Here is a 21,777-nt window from a genome sequence, read left to right as displayed (position 1 = left end):
CTACTAGCTGTGCAGCCATGGGCAGGACACTTAACCCTGCTGAGTCTTACTTCCATCAGTGTCTCTTTGGTGTAATTGTGGTGAGATTAAATGAATTTATAGAGGTAAACTCCTAGATGGTGGCTCACTTAATGTCAAGCACTGCCTTCCCTGTATGATACTGTATCACTGCTTTTCTATATCATTGGTGTCAGACTAGTGCTTGACCTGTGTTGTTTACCAGGCAAAAGGATATTTGGGTGAGTCTATCTCCTGGGACGTTCTTTGGTGGATCCAATATTTTCTGTTCCTTTTTCATTTCTCCCTATCACAGATAAGTTAGAGATATTAAGTGAGCACAGATCATGTATCTGAGTACACAGAGCACCTACTATGTATGCGAACAAGTGCCCAGTGGTAGTCTACCCACAGATGCTATTATAACATTGTGAATCTTTCTTTCACAGCTCCTAATCAGCTTGTAATTATGAGATGTGTGGGGTGTGTGTGTGTGTGTGTGGGAGAGAGAGAGAGAGAGAAAGACTGAAGATGCAGTTGATGTCCGACTCTTCCACTGGATTTTAAGCTCTATCCAGTAGAGGCTACATCTGTTTTTAATCACCATTGTAGCTCTAGCACATAGTAGGCACTCAATAAACATTTTTAGGATGACTAAAGGTACTATCCATGTTCTCTATTAGCCCAGAGTCTAAAGGGAGTGATAGGCAGGTGGACCAGTAATTCCAAAGCAATATGGTAAGTGTAATAATAGACATATGCATGAGGTGTGTGAGAACACAGATAAGGAGCAACTCGCCCTGCCTCCTCTGGGTGGTCAGGGGAAGAAAAGAAAATAATACCAGGGCTAAATCTTGAAGACAAGCAAAATTTGGAAAAGCATGTCCCAGGAGAAGAGATTTCCATAAGAAAAGGCATGGATGGGGTAAATACAAGATGGTGTTTGGACAGGAAAGGAGCCACAAAGGGTTTGCTAGTACTACAATCTAAGCTACATAATGGAGGGGATGAAGAAGAAAAGGCAGGCAAGGGCTAGCTTGGATGCCATGCTTGTGTCCCTTGGAACAAGTCTCAGGCACAAGCCAGCTCTCTCTACACATGAGAAGAAATTCACCAAGTTATGCCTGGATTTCACTTTCCTGTAATAAACCTTGCCTGCTAAAATAGCATCTGGAATTAGACTGTGAATTCTGGCTCTGCCACCTGTAAGCTGTGCAGCCTTATAGCCTCTCTGACCCTTTTCATTTCCTCATCTGGAAATTGAGAAACTATAGAATACTTACTCTTCACAGGAAAGCTGTGAGGATGAAATGAACTAATCCACACGAAGTGCTCAGTGTGTGCATGGCATGTAAGCATGGGATTAGGCAGTGGCTATTATCAGTCCCTTCCAAGCCCAAGACAACACCATCCATGGAAATTCTCTCATGCCACTCTCTAAACTTCCTGAGAGAAGAGGTCCCAGACAGGTTCAGCCTAGGCTGAATTCTAAAGTTTGCAGTACCTTAAAAATCTCCCCTGTGATCTTAAAGGTAGACACCATAGGACATACAAACTTATTCTCAGATACCAGTCTCCCTTCTCTTTCCCAGCGACTGGAAAATGCAGCCAGTCTGGGTAGGATCCAAAAGAATCCATTTCAAAGCATAAGTCCTGTTTATGTGCGGGCCTGACTTCCCTCCTCGGGAGATTCTGGTCAGGGTGGGGTGGGAGATTCCTTAGACAATCTAATAGATTAGTTTCCAGTTTAGCATAACAGCTAGACAGATTTTTGTGGTGAAGTCATCCCAGTCAATTAAAAGGCATTTTTCCCTGCTGCGAGTTCAGAAGTCCCTTTGGTTTGTTCCAGCTTTCTGGGATGTTTCATAATGGGCTCCACCCTGGGTTAATTAATAACCCTTGATTCCTACTGAAATCCTGTGTGTAAGCACATCCGGGCAGGGGCTGCTGGCAGGGCTGGGGTGAAGCCAGTGGGAGCTCCCTTCATCAGGGAGTGAGCCAGACTCTAAATGGTAGAGATTGACAGCAGAGCTGGCAGTAAATGTAAAGTTAGCCAAGCAAAAGCTGAAGGACAAAGCCAGAAAGGGTGTAAGGAGGGGCAAAAGTGGGGAGGAGTGGGCAGAGGAATGGGCAGAGGAGTGGTAATCATAAGCAGTGGAAGGCACCACAAGGCGAGAGCTTAGGTAGATTGAGAGTAAAGTGGAATGTAGGGAGTGAACTGGGTCTGGGCAAGTGGCTGGGACAAAGGTGGTGAATAAGAAGCAGTTGATAGCACTTGCTTTTATGGGATGCTAGCTCAAACACATTGTGTGGCTCTGGTTCCATCCTCTCTGCTTTAAAGAAAAAGTAGGTCATCTTCTCCCTTTTCAAATGCAAGTTGCAGGTAGAGAATGAAGCTAAAGACCATGTGGCAGGGATTTACAAGCAGTCTCAGGCCACCGCTCCTACCCAGCCAATCTTCTAAACCACTATTAGCATGTGCATCCTAAAATGAAAACATGATCACGTCACTCCACAGCTTAAAAATCTGACAGGTATGTCCCCACTGCCTCTATGACATGATTTCCAGCTGCTTGCCTTGCTGCACAAAGCCCACCCCGAAGAGATTGTTCTGTTTCTTTTCCAGCTTTATCTCCCACTCCCACTCCTCATGCACCCTATACTCCAGTCATTTTCCCCACATGTGACAAGCTGAAATTTAAAGTATGTTCTTGAGCTGGGAGACCTGGTATTCACATCTGCCTCCTTTGCAGCCTGATGCAAAGCTAATTCTTTTCCCCAAATCCCAACCAAGTATTAACCTCTCCATGAAGCATTTCCTAAGAATGTCCCAAGGCAACGGTGGCAATCCCTCTTCTGTGCTCACTAAGGTTTGCACAGGTCTCTAATGTATTACAGTCACTCCCCCCAAATATCTATCTTTCCACCAGAAGGAGCATACCGTGAGAGCGGAAGGCTGTCATTAAGGCCAAATACAGAGCAGGTGCTCAGTAAGTGTTTTCTTGAATTAAGAAGCAGGCTGAGAGAAGTCAAGTTCTGTTTATTTTTTTAATACACACCACTCAAGAAGTTAAAGGGTTATTAAGTTCTCCTTCAGAACTGCTGCTTAATTTCCACTGGAGACACATTTATCTATGATAAATGTGATAGAGCAGAGCAGATATTGATGGAGGGAGATGGCATCAAGGACAGGAAAATTATCAGAGTAGGTAGAGGCTATGATACCATGAGCCAGCTTTCCCAGCACAAGAAGATGGACTTGCTCTCGTTCTCATGGAACCTTTCTTCTCATCTTTGATTAAGTGGCTAATGAGTAGTATAGCCAAACCAGGGAGGTAGGCCATGAAGAACTATCCAAGTGGCAAAGCAGTCCCTGTTGCATTTAGGATCAGCAGGGCTCATCCAACCATAGTCTCAATCTTCCTCCAGCCCTCATTATTTGGAGCTTGCCTCGGCCATTAGCTGTGGCTCAGAATCCATCCTAGCACCCCTGCCTTCACAAGGAGAAGGCATCTTGTGGGTAAATGTGGAAAACATGGACTTCCTGACTACAGAATTAGATTAACTTGTTTGCTACCAAAACCATCAGAAGACACTAATAGTTTCTTAAATGGGGAAGATAAATGATAACATTGACAAGTGGAGACATGTAGTAGGAAAAAGGGTGATATGGGAGTTGGGAGCCAGGGGTCTCTACATGGAACTACAATAATTTGATGTGTGTGCTAGGTCTACTCACTTCCCTGCTCTGAACCTCAGCTATTAAACATGCAGGTTGGATTAGATGATTTCCAAGGTCCCTTTCTGGCCCTACCCTACTATGACTGTACCACACTATCCATTCATTCACACATTCACTCAACAAACATTTATTGAATACCTTGACCAGGACCTATACTATCTGCTATCAAGGAAAAGTTAGAAGTTTGCACCAGATGCCAGTTGAACACCATATGTTTGGGGAAATATGATTAGAAATATATGTAAATAATAAAAACACACACATAAACATGAATGTTTTATATTTCTTATCCACCCCTAACTATACAACAAACTTCTTTAAGCATGAATTATATCCTTTCCATTTCTGAATAATCCCAGAGCCTGAAACATGGGTTTAGCAATTCTGTAGGTATATCTTGTGGTTATTATTATTACTATTATTATTTTCATCTTACATTTGAGGACACTGAAGCACAGAGAAGTCAGGTTACTTGCTCAAGGTCACTTAGGGAGTGGCAGGGCTGGGATTCAAACCCTGGTCTGACTCCAGAGTCAGGGCTATTATAGTCTTAATATAGTCTGAAGTGTACCACTACACTTAGAGACAAATAGTAAATATTTATTTTTGAGGAAAACAAAGAACAAACAGAACTGTTAACAGGAGGACTATCCAGCAATAAGCCAGAAACATCAAATGATGGGTAAGAGCCACCGGGGTTAGCAAGAAAAGGAGGAGTCTTTTGCTAGAAGGACACCTCCTAAGAAATTGTAATTTATCCAGCAGATCAAAAGAGTAAGGTAAGATAGGAATTGACGGTGGGATTATGTGCTTGAGGAACCTGATCCAAGAGGGGAACTGAAAAAGAGCTTAATGAAGACAAATTCAAAACTCAACATATACTCTACTAGATCTACTTTGGTTAAGCAGGCCCCTGATGTCAGCTGGACTTAGGTTCAGATCCCAGCGGCAGCACATTCTTACCAGCTGTGTGACCCAGGCTGGGCAATTTATCTAAGCTCTTGGAGCCTCAGCTTCCTCAGCAATAGGCACATCATGTGGGATGAGTTAAGGCACTGGACGCACTTAACATGGCACCCAGCATACAGAAAATGTTCAATCAAAGTTAACCACCATCACCATTGCTATTGTTTCTCCATTTCTCTGTTGTCTTCTTAAATTAGTGGGCCTAAAGATAGAGCCAGGATGGTGATTAACTCACCCACATTCATAATGCCATGGTTAAGAAAAGACACACTTGCTCCTCTAATGAGTTATGTTTCAGCTAATATGCCCTAGTGTCCCACCTGCTTTTTTCATTCCCCCAGCTGGTTCTTAGATTTGAAAAGAAAAAGGCCTCCATGGAGACCTGCACGCTTTTAAAAATAATACAAAACAGAATGTCTGAGGTCAGGGTAAGCCAAGCCAAACAAATAAATCTTGCAGGATTGTGTTAACAAAACAAGGCTTAGTGGATCAGAGCGGGTAGAGTTCTGCCGGACTCAGCCCTGCAGAGAAACGCCAAGCTCTGGTGAATTTCAAACACAAGAAGGTCAAATAGGAAGAGCAAATTATGAAGTACTTCAGTGTTCAGCATCAATGCTTAAGCTGAAACCAGGAGGACATTCTGTGCACGCTGGACACCAGAACCCATGGGTCAATTACAGTCCTAGAAATCCACATCAGAAGGGTCTTATAGATCATCTATACAACCTCTATGGAGGGCGATCTGGCAATAGCTATCAGGATCCTAAGTGTACACTCATAGTGGGAGGTATACTCTGAGATAGACACCAGCCTGTGGGGGGCTTACTAGGGAGTGCTCTGGGTATCACCACTATCAGATGAGAAGAAAATGGAAAGCAGCAGCACTGGGCAGAAGGAGAAGTTAGACTGCACTGCTACCTCAGCAAAGGCCTCTGTCAATTCCACAAAGAGCTCTGAAGCTGGGATGGGCCTTCAGAGTTGTCCCAAATTGGGGTAAATGGGCAAGGTCTTTGCATTGCCCGGTCATTGAATGAAGCTGCCATCAGGAAAGAGAGGTGAGCTTGGGCAAGGCAGCTGTCCTCATCTGGGCCACTTCCAGAAGAGAGCTAACTGCTGAGGGTGGAAGAGAGCTAATTGCTGAGGGTGGTAGCAATGCCAGCAGCTGCAGAAAGCCCTGTATTCCAGGTGCGTGACAGCACTCATGGCATGCGTTGCTCTTAGAACCAGTTGTTCTAATTCTAGGAAGGAATCCTATGGGTATGCTAACAGACGTCTGCAATGACACAGGTTTGGCATTATTTGTTATAGTAAAATTATGGAATATAAATTACTGGATATCCATATGACGGTGCTCCGGGCAATCATTAACAAGAATGAGGCAGCTCTGCACATACTCTCATGGAAGAAACAACCAGTATATTAAGTGAGAAGTCAGGGTTCAGAACAGTACAGGTATGTAGAAGGGTATGTGTGGACCTTGAACAGCTAAAAGAATGGACTGTGCTGCTCACTGTTGATTGCCACTCAGTCCCACACCCATCCCTCTTTCCTGCACTATGGGGGCTGAAAGCCTAAAGCTACACATCCCAGATGCTTTTGCCACATGGTTTCAGTTAATTTCTAACAATGGGAGCCATTTATGCAAGAGTTCAGGTTAAGAAGGAGATAGCAATTGTTCTGCTTCTGGTGGTAGCTACAGAAGCTTCACTGACAGCCTCTGCAGATAGAGCAGATTGGTGGCGATTCCTGCAGCGCAGTGGGAGGGCAGACTCATGGCTCTCCACTGGCCATGGTGGTAGTGACAACAGCAGCAGTGAATGTAGGGCTGCTGTGGTTCTGGGTAATATGATTTTCCCTTTTGAACCATTTGTAACTAATCTTCCCATTAAGTCTTCTTCCGAAATACCTACAATGATTTCTGTTTTTCAAACCAACTACTATTTATGAAAAACAAAGGAAAATACACATACACATATATTTGGTATTGCATTTAAAACCTCTCTAGAAAGTTGCCCAAGGAATTAGTGATAATGGTTAAATGAAGTTCATGGATGGTTAAGGAAAACAGATTAGTAGGGGCAAAGTTGAAGTGAACTTTTCATTAGATACCATTTTTAATCTTTTCAACTTTTGCTATTTGTATATATTATCTTTACCCCAAAAATAAATAAAAGAGAAAAAAAAACAAAGGTTATCTCCAATTAGGTACCCAAATTTCCTATGAAATATTCACTACATTCATCAACCCAGTTTCTACTGGAACTCTGCATCTACCAAGGGGCGTGGCCCATTTATCATTACTTAGTACTGCTTCATAGTTTCTGTTCATACCAAGTTGAAATCCATGTTCTTGCAGGATAGTACTATTAGCCTGAACTGTAACCCCAGTGAGACAATCTGGGGTGGTTTTTCCAGCACACTCACACATGACACTTTTATCACTCATTTCAGATTAGCTATGGAACCTTTCTGAGCCTCATTTTCTTCATCTGCCAAACAGGGAGCATCATAGCAACCATCTCCAAGGGTTGTGGTGAGGCCGGAATAAGATTATGGATGTGACTTAACCAACACATTCGATTATGGCTCTAAATACCTGCACCACTGGCAGAAAAATGCAGTGGATAATATAGGAGGGCCTTGAAGTCAGACTGCCTGGGTTCAAAGACAAGCTCCTGCCAATTTTAAGTTGGGCAACCTTGGGAAAGCCACTTACTCCCTCTGAGTCTCAGATTCTTTAAGATGGAGGCAATGACAATGCTCATTCAACAATGAAAAACATCTAGCCTGATCTTGTAAGTGCTTAACATATGGTAACTGTTACCATTTTCACCTACTTTATTCAGGTAGTAGACACTACACAGAGTAGATGGGATCCTCTGAAAGACCTTTGTCTCTGGACTAAACATCTTCAGTTCCTTATACTGATACCCTTTGCTCACAGATGTCAGATTCCCCTGACTCCAATCACTCTTTTCACAAGGCATTCTGTGGAATACCCCCTTATGATGTGACATCAAAACTGGACCTGTCCCTAGCGTCTGACCAGGACAGTATAGGTGTGTAGGGGTGTAAGGGTGTGCGTGTGTGTGTGTGTGTGCATGTGTGTTTATGTACCAGCACCTTCCCGGATTCTAAATGCTGTACTTTGATAACACAGCCTAAAGAGGTATCAGGTTTTGGGAGAATAGCAACCATAACTATAGTTTATTGAGCATCTAACATATGTGCCAGAAATTACGCTAAGCATATAACTTACACTGACTCATATAATCGACACAGTAACTCTAGGGGATAGAAATTATTACTCTCATTTTTCAGATGACAAAACGTGCATATAAATGTTATAAATAGAAGGCCAACACAAAAAAATATGGTAGAGCTGAGATCCACCTCTGGTCCCTCCTACTCTGAAGTCACAATCTTAACCTCCACATTAGACTTCCTCTACAGATATTAAGAATTTGTTCAAATCTTAGGTCTTTTCTTTCCTCTTGTGATTTTTTTAAAGATTATTTATTTATTTATTCATTCATGAGAGAGAGAGAGAGAGAGAGAGAGAGAGGTAGAGAGAGAAGCAGAGAGAGAAGCTGGCTCCAAGCAGGGAGCCCGATGCGGAACTCAATCCCGGGACTCCAGGATCACGCCCTGGGCCCAAGGCAGACGCTAAACCGCTGAGCCACCCAGGAATCCCCTTCCCCCTCCTTGTGATTTTAATAAGCAAAGTCTCCCTAATCTTGCTCCTCTTCAGCTGAGTTTTTCCATAGGGCCTTATATCACAACCTCCTTCAATTCGCTTGTATCAGGCTTAGCATGGCATATTCTCTCTCTTATTCAGCTTCAAGTCATCAGCAAATATAATTTGACAAGTCTCAATTAAGTAGAAGAATAAAGCCAAGGGCTCTGCTATTACATGTATTTCTCTCAAGGTGTATCTCTATCAAGTAATCATTTCCTAATGGGGGTAATGTTCAACTTGTTACCAATTCACTGATCTGAATTAACATCCAACTTCTATTTCTCTATCTTGTTGACAACTACTTCTTGAAATATCACATGATCTTTATGGTCAATATAACATCTACAGCAAAGATTCATTCTAAGAAAGGTTGACCCATTGAGAACTGTGGATAGAAAGCTGAAGTGGGCATGCAAAATTATATACATGATGGTTTTGAGTGTTTAAACTATTTTATTTAAATTTAAATTCAATTAACCAACATATAGTACATCTATTAGTTTCAGATGTAGACTTCAGTAATTCATCAGCTGCATATAACACCCAGCGCTCATCACATCACATGCCCTCCTATCATCTGGTACCCCAACCCCCACACCCACCACCCCTCCAGCAACCCTCAGTTTGTTTCCTACAGTTAAGAGTTTCTTATGGTTTGTCTCCCTCTCTGATTTCTTCCCATTCAATCGCACTATTAGGCATTTACCCAAAGATACAAATCTACTAATGATATGATGGGGCACCTGCACCCCAATGTTTATAGCGGCAATGTCCACAATAGCCAAACTATGATAAGAGTGTTTACATATGTTGAGGAAAAAAAATCCTACCTTTGCTTCCCTAAGACATCTGAGTTGAGGAAATATATAAAGAGCAGAAGGTGAATAGCAGTTGCATCAAGAACCTTTCCTGGGATCTGCACACATCGACCTAACCCTATTGCAACTCCAATATCACAGGGGGAGCAGGACTCCAAGGGCATTCATATGTAAATCTGTGGCTTGTCCAGCTTCCTCCATTGGAGCCAAGGTCAGATGCTTCACCTTCTTGTCTTTCCCTCCATCTGTTAGAGCAGGACACTGTCATTGCTTATGCCTTGGTACCTCTATTATCACTGAGGAAAGACTGACCATTGTAATCGTAGTCTTTTATTAGAGAGGAAAGAAGTCCAAGGCTCTGTCCGAACAAGTCCTAGTCTGCTCATCTCTCAGAACTGAGTCTATTCAATATTAATCCATTCATCAACCTCATTGTTTAGTCCCATTGAGGGGTGACTTGTACCTATGGAGAAAAAGACCCTCTGCTCAAATATAAACAGAAAAGAACTTGACAGGTCAACCACCCTGGCCCAAACGTCTTAGACCCTCCAAGGACACTGCTGTGAGGTCCCACAGAGTCAATAGGGCATTCTGGGTAATGGAATGAAACATGATGCAGCCCCCACACACACACACACCTCCCCAGCCTCCCCAGGGTTTCTTGATTCCTGGCTCTGTAAGTGCTGAGGCAAGCAGTTTTTGAACTTGGGGGGAAGAGGGTGGAGAGAAGAGGCGGAGGCTTCCTCTAGGCCAACCACAACTAACTCATTTGCTCTGTCCAGCAAAACCCAGACAGTGCAATTATCTGGTTAATTTGGCCCTTAGTTGGGAGACAGACTTCCAAAATGTGAGTCCAGCTCAGACTAAACAGTGGCTTCCATCCTAAGACTTTTCCTCAGTGTGAGAGGATACGTGTGAGATTCCTGGGGGGTTGCTTATGTGACCCAACCATTCATCCAGATGGGAAAAAAACAATCATTTCAGACTCTAAGATGAGTTTAGGAAGGCATGTCTTTCAGGGAAAAATGCCCAAATAACCTGCTATTTGGCTAATTTGCCTTCTGGCTTCTATGGAGGGGCGTGGCTAGAAATCAGGATGATGCTAAATAAGCCAATGTTTTCCAGTATGACTGTAGCCTTCATTGATTGGCTGAGTGTCCCCAGAGCCGAGTGAGTTATTCTTAGGGCAATTCCCAATGATGCTCCTACTTATAGATTTTATACCCATAAGCTGGGCTAGGGGCATCATTGAGATAAATGGGTAAAATTAAAACATGTCTCTGGGGTTTTCATGAATGGGATGAGACAGGGCTGGCTGAACTGGCAACTGAGCATTTACCAGATGGTTTATGAAAAAAACAGATTTTTGAGGGGGATTAAGAAGCAATGATTTATCTCCCTTGGAAACTGACAAGTAGCCTGGAATCTGTGGAATCTATCAGTCATTCATTCTGCAAATATTTCTTTAGTTCTAGTATGTGCCAGGCCGTGTGCTACTTAACAAAGTGAGATCCAAACAGTCATGGTCCTTATGCTCATGCAAATAATCCCACAGCTAAATATATGGATAAGGGCTAAGAAGGCCAAATTGGGTGCTATGATAGGGAATAACCAAGTTAGCGGATTTAGATCAAGGTATGAAAGGAAGAGTCCTTGAGGAACGGATTTAAAAGCTAACACTTTAGTGGCCTTAAGTGGCTCAGTCAGTTGAGTGTCTGCCTTCTGCTCAGGTCATGATTTCAAGGTCCTGGGATCAAGCCCACACCGAGCCCCACATTGGGCTCCCGGCTCAGTGGGGAGTCTGTTTCTCTCCTCTCTCTACCCTTCCCCTCTGCTCATGCTGTCTTTCTCTCTCTCTCTCAAATAAATAAAACCTTTTTTTAAAAGAAGCTAACACTTTAAAGAATCTATTTGGTTTTTTAGAAAGATCACTGCAGCTTTAATAATAAAAATAAATTGGAAGTGGGTAAAAAGAGTTAGAAGGCTATTGATGAGAAAGATTGGATGAGAGCTGATGATGGTTCAGCTGAGGATCTAGGTAATGAGGATGGAGAGAAGTGCGTGGACTGGAGACATGGAATGTGAAGTCAACAGGTTCTGGTAGCTGAATGGGTGTAGTGGTGGAGGGAGGCGAAGCATCCAGGAGCCTGTGCAGGTTTCTGACTAATGGGAAGGTAGAGGGTGACACTCTTATTGAGAGAGGTAACTTGGGAGGACAAGTAAGTTGGGGCTAGGAGAAGATGATGTGCCCCATTTTGGAGTCAACCAAACTGGAATCTCACCATTCCACACTCTCTATTCTTCAGCCCCCTTACTTTTGCTCACACTGCTCCATCTCATGTACACTTCATGTGGCTATATCCACTTATTGAAATCCTACCCATCCTCCAAGATGCCCTCTAAATACCACCTCCTCCTTAGAGCCATTCTTACTCCCCATGGCCTCTGCTGCCCTTGGCACTAAGTCTGGACTTCCCTTTCCTGGACTCCACCTGCACTGAGGTTCTGTGAAGACTTATCTTGCCTCCCTTCCTAAACCACAAACTTTTTGGGACAGAGCCTCTGTTTCTATATCCTCCTTTCCCACATATTAGTGAACTAGCAAAGTAGACATTTGACAAATATTTGTTAAGTGAACAAAAATAACCTACTCTTTGCCATGGAAGGAAAACCAGTAGACATTGGACTGACTTGAAAGCCACAGGATCAAATTGAAATTCAAGTTTAAGGTGTTTTAATACTAAGCCAACTCAAATTGGATACTCAGAAAGGCTTTCTGTTCTTCTAACACACTAAAAGAATGCTAAAAAAAGTCACACCCTCTATTTTCTTATTGCACTTTTCTGACTTCATCTTATAGTAGGGACTTTGTCTATCTTGTTAACTCTTTGTCTTTTATGATGATGATGATGACATCGATGATGATGATAAATGAATAACATTTACTAAGTGCCAGGTGCTATTCCAAATACCTAGAGACTAACTCATTTGATCCTCATAGCCACCCTATGAAATTGATGCTATTATTACCCAATTGTATAGATGAAGAAACTGAGCTGCAAAGACCTTAGTACAGCCCAATCAAAGTTGCAGTTAGTAAGGAGTGGCACTGGGATTCAGACCTAAAGTCTGGCTCCAGAGCCCAGGCTTTGAGCCTTAGCTCTCCTAAGGCTGAGCAGGATGCTTGGCATATACTGAATGAATGGGAGGAGCCCTAGATCTAGAGGTCATAAGTTCTAGTCCCAATTCTGCCACAGATTTCCTATGTAGCCTTGAACAAGTCTGTGTTTCTTTCCCAATAAATGAGGTGCCTGGATGTTGACATTAGAGCCAATATTCATAACTCTTTGAGGTTTTAAATTATTTAATCCCAACAATGATACAAGGAAATTGAGGCATAGAATAATTAGGTTACCTGCCCCATACCGATTAAATGAGAGAGCCAGGATTCAAACCCACTGTGCTCTCTGGCTCCAGTGGTTCCAAGGAGATGCCTTGGGGGCTTTGGGGGAATTGGAGGAAAGTGGAACAGGATGGAGCAGACAGACTTTTGGGTTCCCCGCGCCCATTTCATCAGTTCTCTTGTCTCTACTTGTCTCTATTTTGCACAATGGCCTCCTACTTGAGATTTCCTTTGAAGAAAGGTTCTGCTGCTAAAACAAAAACCATTAAGCTAAATGACTCTGGAATTTAATAAAACTCTCTTGTATAAGCCAGGATTTTCTGGTAATCTTGACTCATGGTAGCCACATAACATGAGGATCAAGGCTGCTCCTGGGAATGACTCCCCTGTGGAAAACATCAAGGCGATAGCATAAAAGACCTAGCTCCAACCTACCTGCTCCACTCGGATCTCAATCTCTCCATTCACCTTCTTTCCATGAAAATACTTGGTCCTGTGAAAGAGAGGAAGAAAGCTACTGAGTAAGAGTGCAGACTGCTTTACTGTTTTCTTCCTTCTTCCAAAGGCCTTACTTACCCCAAGAAGTGCATGTCAGACACATCTGTACCTTCATGCTCTCTCCTCCTACCTTGACTGATTTTCTTATTATTTGTATGTACTGTGTGCAAGAAGGGAAAGAATACTGAATGGGAAGATTGGAGCCTCAGGTTCTGGTTCTGCCAGATGGCTGGACCTCCCTTTGCCTCAATTTTATCATATGTAAAAGGAAGATATTAATACCTGCATGACATATTTCTAAGGGTTATTTTAAAGATCAAATGAAATAAAGAATCCTACATAAGTAATGAGAATTATTTTATTATTTTAGTGAGTTACACTCTATATACTTCATGAATTATCTGTCCACCCATTCGTCCATTTGTCAATCTGTCCAATGAAGCAGCCCTCATCTGTCCCTTTATCCAGACAGCCAGCCAGCCAGCCATCCTTCCATCATCTTTCCTCTACACCCCTACTTCTATCTTCTCAGTAAATGGCATCCCATCTACCTACTGCTCAAGGAAGAAACATAGACATCATTTTTGTTCTCTTTCTCTCTCCCCATACCCACTAACTCTATATTCTAATTATTTCCCAAATCCATCCACTTGCCCATTTTTTCTCTATAAGCACCCCAATCTTGGCCCCCTCATCTCTCTTCTCATATCAATTCTCTTTTCATACTCTTCTTTCATAGTACTTATTACAATTATAATTAGTTATAATCAGTAACTGTGTTTAATTCTTCTGTCTCAATATACTATATAACACAGCCTCTTGAGGTAAAGAACAAATACTCTCAACACCTACCAGAGTGCTTAACACACAGTAGGAGCTCAAGTAATATTTGAATGAATAAATGAATGAAGAGATAGATGGGGAAAAAAACCCACTCGTTGAGTATTTACTCTGTGCCAGAAACTGTGCTGTAGGCTTTAACCTATATTGCCTTTCTCCTTTAATGCTTCCAACCACCACCATGAAGAAAGCATTATTATTTCCAACCTATAAAAAAGAAAACCAAAACCCAGAGAGACAAAATGTTTTGCCTAAAGAACTTTATCCTGTTCTTCTAATTCCACATCTATGTTTTTGTTCAACCTTGAAAAATAGCAGCAAATGTTGGGGTACTCTGGGTTTAGACGTCCTCCCACACACAAGGCAAAAGTAATAAAAGTTTCCGTTTGCTCTTTTGGATTTTGGTATGAAGAAACTAACAGTTCTTAGTCATTTGCTGTAAACTGAGCACTGTGTTAAGCATTTCCATAAACCTTTCTAGGGAAGAGACAGCTCTTTATTCCAATACCCATTCTCCCCTTCACAAAATGAGTTCAAATCAATAATTTGTAAGTAGTCATCTAACAATCTTCTTAGTTTCTTCCCCTATTCTTTTTTCCTGGAACATCCATGTTGCTATTTTTTCAACCTTTCATTTGGAAAGAAAGAATCCTTTCTACAAATTCTCTGACCAAACTTCTGTCTGCCTGCTTCCAAAGAGTTTCTATCTACACTCAGCTGATGACAATGGAGTTCATTTCTTTCCAAGACTGCCCAAATCACTGACTGATAGCTCTAATATTAACATTACTTTTTCTCACAATGTTGACAGACTTAGCTGTCAACTAGGCAAAACTTTAGTGGGATAGGAGCTGTTATTATGACTTGAAAGGAAGATGTGGTCTTTTTTCTTTCAGGCATGGTGTTTGACAAAACATGTGGGCAGTGAGGCTTCATGCAAAGGGAACCTTTCCACCTAGCTTGTGAATTTTATCACAAACCTTTAAAGGTAGCATCAGCAAACTGCAGACACTGGGATAAGTCCACCTCTAATATTTGTGGGGCCTGGGGCAAAAGAACAAATGAAGGCCTATGTATCATATGTCTAATATTTATAATTGATATATAAAGCCAGCAAACATTTAAATAAAACATTTCTGTCTTCCTTCCTTGACAAATACAACTTCATAATGATCTAGAAGGATCAGAATTTAGACTTCGTGGAATTCTTAGGGTTCTACTCAGAACAAGGCAACATGGGGATCGCCATATCTTGGTCTCTACCCTCCTCCCTAATCCTCCTCCCACCCTCCTTTCTGTCCTGCACCACCTAGGCTTTTTGTGCAGGCTCATGGATGGCCCAGCCTATGTGTCATGCTTCATTTCCTCACTCATGCCCCCTCAACTGTGCCTTGGGAGGATTAATCAGGGAACTGGTCTCCAGAGGGCATGGAATTGGGCCAGGGTCCCTTTGGGCAAGGAACTCTAGGGTTCTGTGTATCCAGTGCATGGTCTAAGGTATCATTTACAGGGTCCTGTGCAGAGACCTCCTCCATGGTCAGAAGGGGTACAGCTGGTAAGGGCTGGAATCAGACTTAAGCAAGGTTCCTTCTAGCTTGGGTTTAAAAGAAGTACTAGGTGAGACCTCAGAGGGTAACTAATGAGAACAATCACTGGTACACTTGAAAAAGCAAGACTTGGGCAAAATTTGAGCTCTACAACTCACTCACCACATGTTCTAAGCCAAGGTACTTAACCCCTCTGGGTCATGGTTTTCTCATTTGTCAAGGGTGATAACATCTATAGCCAAGCCTGTAGGGATAAATTCACCTGATTCTCTATGCAACAAGGCAATAGAGTAGCTAACTCAGGGCAACCACATGGATGCAATCCCAGCTCTACCACTTACTGTGCAACCTTGGGTAACTCACTCAACCTCCAACCTCCGTGTGCTTCACTTTCCCCACCTGGAAAGTGGGGTTACTACTAGTAACTAACTCACAGGGTTGCTGTAAAAACTAACCAAGATAAGATACATAAAAGCACTCAGAACAGTTCCTGCACATTCTTAGCTCCAAAGTACACAGCCCAGGGCCTACCACAGAATCAACAACAAAGAACTATTAAATGTTTTCTCTATGCCTGTGGGTATTATGTGGTGGGGATCCACAAATAAAACATAATCTTGCCCTCACAGAGGTTGCAAAACAGAAATGTGATTCACATCACATTGATCTGTTCCATCAGTGCAACGATAATAATAAATAGATGCTGTTGGTATATAAGGCCTGCAAGTACCTTTACATCCTTCCTCCTATTTGACTCTAATATCAACCCTGAGAGAAGAAATGGTAGGGATCAGTCCCCACACGTTCCAGGTGAAGTCTCTGTCAATGACATATAAAATCTCTAAGCGTTATGGTGAGTTAGATCTTAAGCTTCAAGATTTTGGGGATTCTGTTCAGACCCTCTGTGTCCTTCATGATCTGGACCCTGCTGACTTGGCCCATTTCTCCTCTGGTTTTCTGCCCACCTCATGGACATACACAACTTCCTGTGATTCCCCAGCCTCATCCTACATTTGACGCCTCAGAAACTTTGCACAGGCTGTTCTCTCTGCTTAGGATGGCTTCTTGTTCTTCTCTGCCTGGCTGTCTCCAAGATCTTCACTTACCTCCTCCATCAAGTTTTCCCTGAAAGTGCTCCTCCACAATGAGGCTGAGTTAGGGGTTCCTCCTTGGGGTTCCATACAGCATCCTATACTAACAACCATTAAAACACATATCATTCCATGTTGTGATTGCATGGTGTTTGTTTTTACCTTGCACCCACATACCTAGTCTGTGAGCTTCTAGAAACCTGAAACTGTCTCAATGTTCACTGCATCTGGTATCTGGTACAAAGTGCCAGGGCACAACGCACATGTTTAACAAACGTTTGCGCACTGAGTAAATGAACAATGTCTTCCAGGGATAAGTCACAGCATACTCTGTCCTTAAGACACTTTACTGTCATCTACTGGTACACCGCTGTAATACACTTACAATTCTGCACTGATTATGATGTGGGGTCCTTGTACAGCGTCCAACCTGAATGACTGACTGGTAGCCCTCAACTCGATTCTAACCAGAACCCAGAGCACTTTACCCTATAACAATACCACCCAAGCAGCTCTGGCCTTCACAAGGCCTCACCTTCCCAGGAGAAACACTTGTTTTGCCCATCTCTGGAATGTTTACTGCAGAGCCTGGCAGATGGACTCGGGCTAAAGCTGGGGGTCAGGCAGTCCATCCCCCTGCCTGGCTGGGAGTCAGAAGTCTGTCTCCTGACAGGCCACACAGACTGCTGCCTCCTTGCCGGGGGCTCATTCAGGCTTGAGCCGCCTCTGAACAGTTCTGTCTGGCAGAGGGAAGGGTAGGGATGGTTTGGAATTCTAGATGCCTTGGGGGTTGGGGTTGCTGCCTTTGTAACTGCCTGGCTGTTTGACCTCAGGCAAAACTGATGGCCTCACTGTGCCCGAAGGCTGTCTCCCTAATACAGACCTCTTCCTACTGCCCTAATATGTTTATTCTCATAATGAGCTCCCTGAATATCCCAGCCAATCACTCAGGCCTTGGCCTTGGGAAGGGGGTGGGGGAAACTCTTGATTCCAGTAAGCTTCCTTCTCTGTGGGTGGTCTCATATTTTACTGCCACATCAGAGGCACCAGGAAGGAGAATATTATAAAACCAGTGCTGCCTGGGGTGGGAAATCCCAAGTTTGGGGAGGCGGGATGTGGTGTGTGAGAGAGATTTATGAGGAGTGGGTACTGAGTTCTTTCATGGCGACAGCAGGGGCAGAAGGAAGAGGAGAATTAGCACAAACAGGATCCACCTGTGTCCAAGCGGCACCCTCCTAATAAATGTGTCTGGGATGTAGAGTCAATGTGGCTGGGCCTTGGCTATGCCCTTCCCAGGGAGGAGGGATCAGGAATGTTCTGTCTCAGACACAGCCCTCTTTCCACAGGTCACCCCTGTAGGGAGAGGGCGGGCAGGGATGCAGGGAACTGGCCCTAGGAGGGGAGTCTCACGTTTCTGATGTAACATATTGGTTGCTTATTCATGGCCTGGACTTAAGCAGGGGGAGATGGAGTACGGACCATGCAGGAAACCACTGGAGGCAGACATGCTCAAGGCTTTCCCGGTCAGTAAGATGAGGAGAATCACATGGCACCTAGGCTGGATGGAGGTGTGGCAAAAGCAGGACTTTTGAACACAGAGGTCCAATTCAGAGATCCATTCTAGCTCCATTATTTACTTGAAAAATAGCTAATGTGCCTGGCCCCTTCCCACTCCCAGAGGGGATCCTCCAGTTATGGGGCAGCCTCTCCATACCACCTTGCAATTAGGGAACTCCAGTGAATCAGGCAGAGGAAGGACATGGCCAGGCCCCTTGTACCCATATAAAGATCTATGGAGGTAAGAAACTAGAGCTCCACACCACAGAGTATGACAAATGTCCCCTCATTGGCTTCTGACAGTAACAGGAAAGGAGATTTTTATGGGTAGATATGGTCACCATTCACTCCCTTATGTAACCACTATGTACTGAACCTCGTACAGACCAGGCACCCTATTAGGTATAAGGCGAAAAGGCTGACATGGTGCCTGCTCTTGTGGAGCTCATGCTCCCAGAAAAGTCAGAAAACCAACCAGGTAAAAAAGAAATGGTGAGTACTAAGAATAAAATGCACAAAGTGATAGAGGATAAGATGTGGAGAGCAGGGGAGATCTGACTTAGGTTGGTCAGGGAAGGCTTTGGAAGATGCTTAACACATATTTATTGATCATCATTATGGGCCAGGGCCTGCAGGCTCTAAGGAAGCTTATCACCTAACAGGAGGGAGAGACTCATAAATGGACAATGACCACACAGGACATCAGCCCAAAAAAGGTACACCCAGTCTAGTCTAAATGTCAGGGGCTACTTCCCTTGTGAAGTGGCCCAGTTCATCCATCCTTGCATCCAATATTTGGGGCCTCTTCTTTGTCAAGGCCAAGGGCCACCAAGATGAATATGAGAGGGTCTGGCTGTGTGTGTATGTGTGAAAGGCACAGACAAGGGTAAACAAAATGGGTAGCTGCTGGGGGTGCTTAGGGAAGTGATGAATTCTCCTGGGGCATATCCTAAAGGTGTAGAAAAAATGAGCGACAGGCATGGAGCAGAAGACCTAGATTTGAGTTGGCAGCTGGGGCAAATGCTACATGATTTTGGACAAGCCCTTACCTCTTCAACTGTAGAATAAGGACAGGAAGACTACCCACAGGGTTAGCATAAGGCTTAAATGAGGATGCAGATTTGGAGGACTCTGGGAAGCTGCCAAAAATGTGCTAGCAAGTATGCTGCTCACCAGTGGGCTGAAAGATGGAACTTCTCTTTTCCAAGTAAAGAGGTAGGATGGGCACTGCTAGCATTGGAGACAGACTTAGGTCTCATCTAGCTCTGCTGTTCTTTCCTTATGTTGCTTCAGACAGGCATCAACCTTTCCAACCCTGTTTCATTTATAAGTGCCCATGAATAATATCCCTGACACATCCTGACACATGGCAGGCATTTAATGTTCATCCCTTTCCCCTCTGACCTTCACCAGGATGGGTAGAGGGCTGAGGCCAGTTGGGTGTGTCCCCGGGGAAGTGACATGTTATTTCTTCTCTAAGAGGAGGAAGTAGCAGTATCTTCCTTGCTCTAAATGGAACTCCTGCTTCATGTCTAGCATAATGGAAACCTGCCTTGACTACTCCCTGGGATCTCCTCTTTCTCCCCAGTACAGGCCTTTAGGGCAAACAAAGTCATCTGCCACCCACTCTCCATGACTACAGATATCAGGCTAGAATGTCATCTCAGTCTTTACCCCTTTCCTTACCAGAGACACTACACTGTGTCACCCTCATTCCTATAAATATCTGAAAGTCCACAATCTTTATGACACAAAGGAGTTTGTTAACATTTAGAAAGCTAAGCCATTCACTTAGCAAACATTTAATGAGCATCTACTAAGAGTCCAACCTGGGGAAATGCCCATGGGAAAGGTAATATACTGAAAGGTAATTCATACAAGGTGCAAGTGACTAATATCTGGTCATTCCAGAAAAGGGATTTAGATGGTATAAGGAGGATGAGAAGGGGACCATGAGAATATCGAATGTTTGATTTAGAAAGGGGGTGTGGGCCCTGTCAAGGTGTAAAGGACAGGGAACAGAAGAAAAAGGCTGAGAAAAGTTATTTTCTATCCTTCCTTCCCTCCCTCCTGTCCTTCCTTCCTCCCTCCCTCTATCCATCCACCCATTTATCCATCCATCTGTCCATCCATTCATCCATCCATCCATCCATCCATCCATCCACCCACCCACCCACCCATCCATCCATCTATACAACTACTTATCCATTCATTCATCCACTCATAGAACCATCTATCCAAGGTTCACTCTGTGCCCAGCATTGTGCTAGACCTTAGGTATTGCACTAAACAAAAGAGTACATATCATCTAGCTGGGAGACAGACCCAGAAGAAGGGCTAGACTGCATTATTCATCCTGACTCCTGTCTTCTTTATCAGAAGTTACCAACTGGTAAACTTCATGAAGTCCACAGTCTTAATTTGGACTTAAATTTTATACTTATAATTTCAAAATAGTAAATTCATATAAAAAATTAAGATTTCTGGCTGCCCTTGAAAAATCAATGATTTGGCAACACCAGCCTTTTACTCCTGCATGGTAACAACTGAGTGAGTGAATTGCAGCTGCTACCTTCAGAAGGGACACCAGTTCTCACACCTAACACAGTCTCCAACGCGCCATCATTTTGCTGAAGCTGAAACCAAGTGGGCAGATACCATTTGTCATAAAGCATGTATTGTTGTTTTCCTTATAGCAGGAAAATATTTCTCTATGCCTGTGCCTTTTCCTACCACCTGCCCCTTCAGTCACTGGCCATCCTGCCTGGAAGTAGTGGCACAGGCAATTCCTAAGTTAACGAAGTCCTGTAAAGCTGGCAATTAGCTCAGTGCAAATCTTCAGGAAACCCGCATCCTTACCCTTCCTGAAGATCCAAGGTGGGAGGTCAGGAGAATGGACACAAAGCACCATCCTCTCTCTTGCCATCACAGACAGCATCCCTCCTGCCAAGGAAACACATCCCAGGCAGGCTTCCACAGGCCCCAGGAGAAGAGACATTCTGTAATGAGGCTGGCATCTGCCCAGTGACCTGCCTCCCCCAGGGCAAGGCTGTCATGAGGTGAGGTGAAGTCTGTAGACTCCAGCACTGGAACACCTATTGCTAAGAAAGCCATGCATGGCATCTGAGGGACTACACTGAAAAGGTCATTCAGAGGACCTGGGCAAGACAACCACATTTTGGAGGGAGAGGAGAGATTCACAAGGTAAACAGCTGAACTCTTCAGAGAAAAGCAAGGCAAGACCAGAGAAGTTACTGAGACATAAAGGCAGAGAGGAAAAAACACAAAGCTTTAGGCTCAAACCTCCTGAAAAGGCTATAGGTCAATCCCTTTATACTCAGGGCTCTTCTGCAACATTTTCCCCAAATGGCCAGCCCAGTACCTGAACGTGCAAATGATGAGAGGCTCACTCCCAATGGGCAGCCCACTTGATCTTTGGATGACTTTCCCATTCTATATATTGAACTGAAACAGATCTTCTGCTTAGGTGGCCCCACTGTTCCTGGCTCTACCAGTTGGGAGCCACATGAAAAGAAGTCTTCTAACTTAATGGTTTCTAAACTTGGCTCGTCATCATTT

At 43.6% G+C, this 21,777-nt stretch overlaps 1 protein-coding gene and 1 long non-coding RNA gene across 7 annotated transcripts in view; one reads left to right on the top strand and one right to left on the bottom strand.

The window, feature by feature from the left end:
* Positions 1–21,777, bottom strand: part of SYN3 (synapsin III) — a 452,196-nt gene that overhangs the window by 384,391 nt on the left and 46,028 nt on the right. For all 4 annotated transcript variants that reach the window (XM_072844189.1, XM_072844190.1, XM_072844192.1 and 1 more), the window contains one exon: positions 13,101–13,158. In XM_072844189.1, coding sequence (XP_072700290.1) covers positions 13,101–13,158 — 58 coding nt within the window. The remainder of the gene's footprint in view (positions 1–13,100; positions 13,159–21,777) is intronic.
* Positions 1–21,777, top strand: part of LOC140642945 (uncharacterized) — a 64,608-nt gene that overhangs the window by 19,799 nt on the left and 23,032 nt on the right. The gene's annotated exons all lie outside the window — the stretch shown is intronic.

This window comes from Canis lupus, chromosome 11 (assembly GCF_048164855.1).
Source record: "Canis lupus baileyi chromosome 11, mCanLup2.hap1, whole genome shotgun sequence".
NCBI lineage: Eukaryota > Metazoa > Chordata > Mammalia > Carnivora > Canidae > Canis > Canis lupus.
This window is presented reverse-complemented; position numbering and strand designations above follow the sequence as displayed.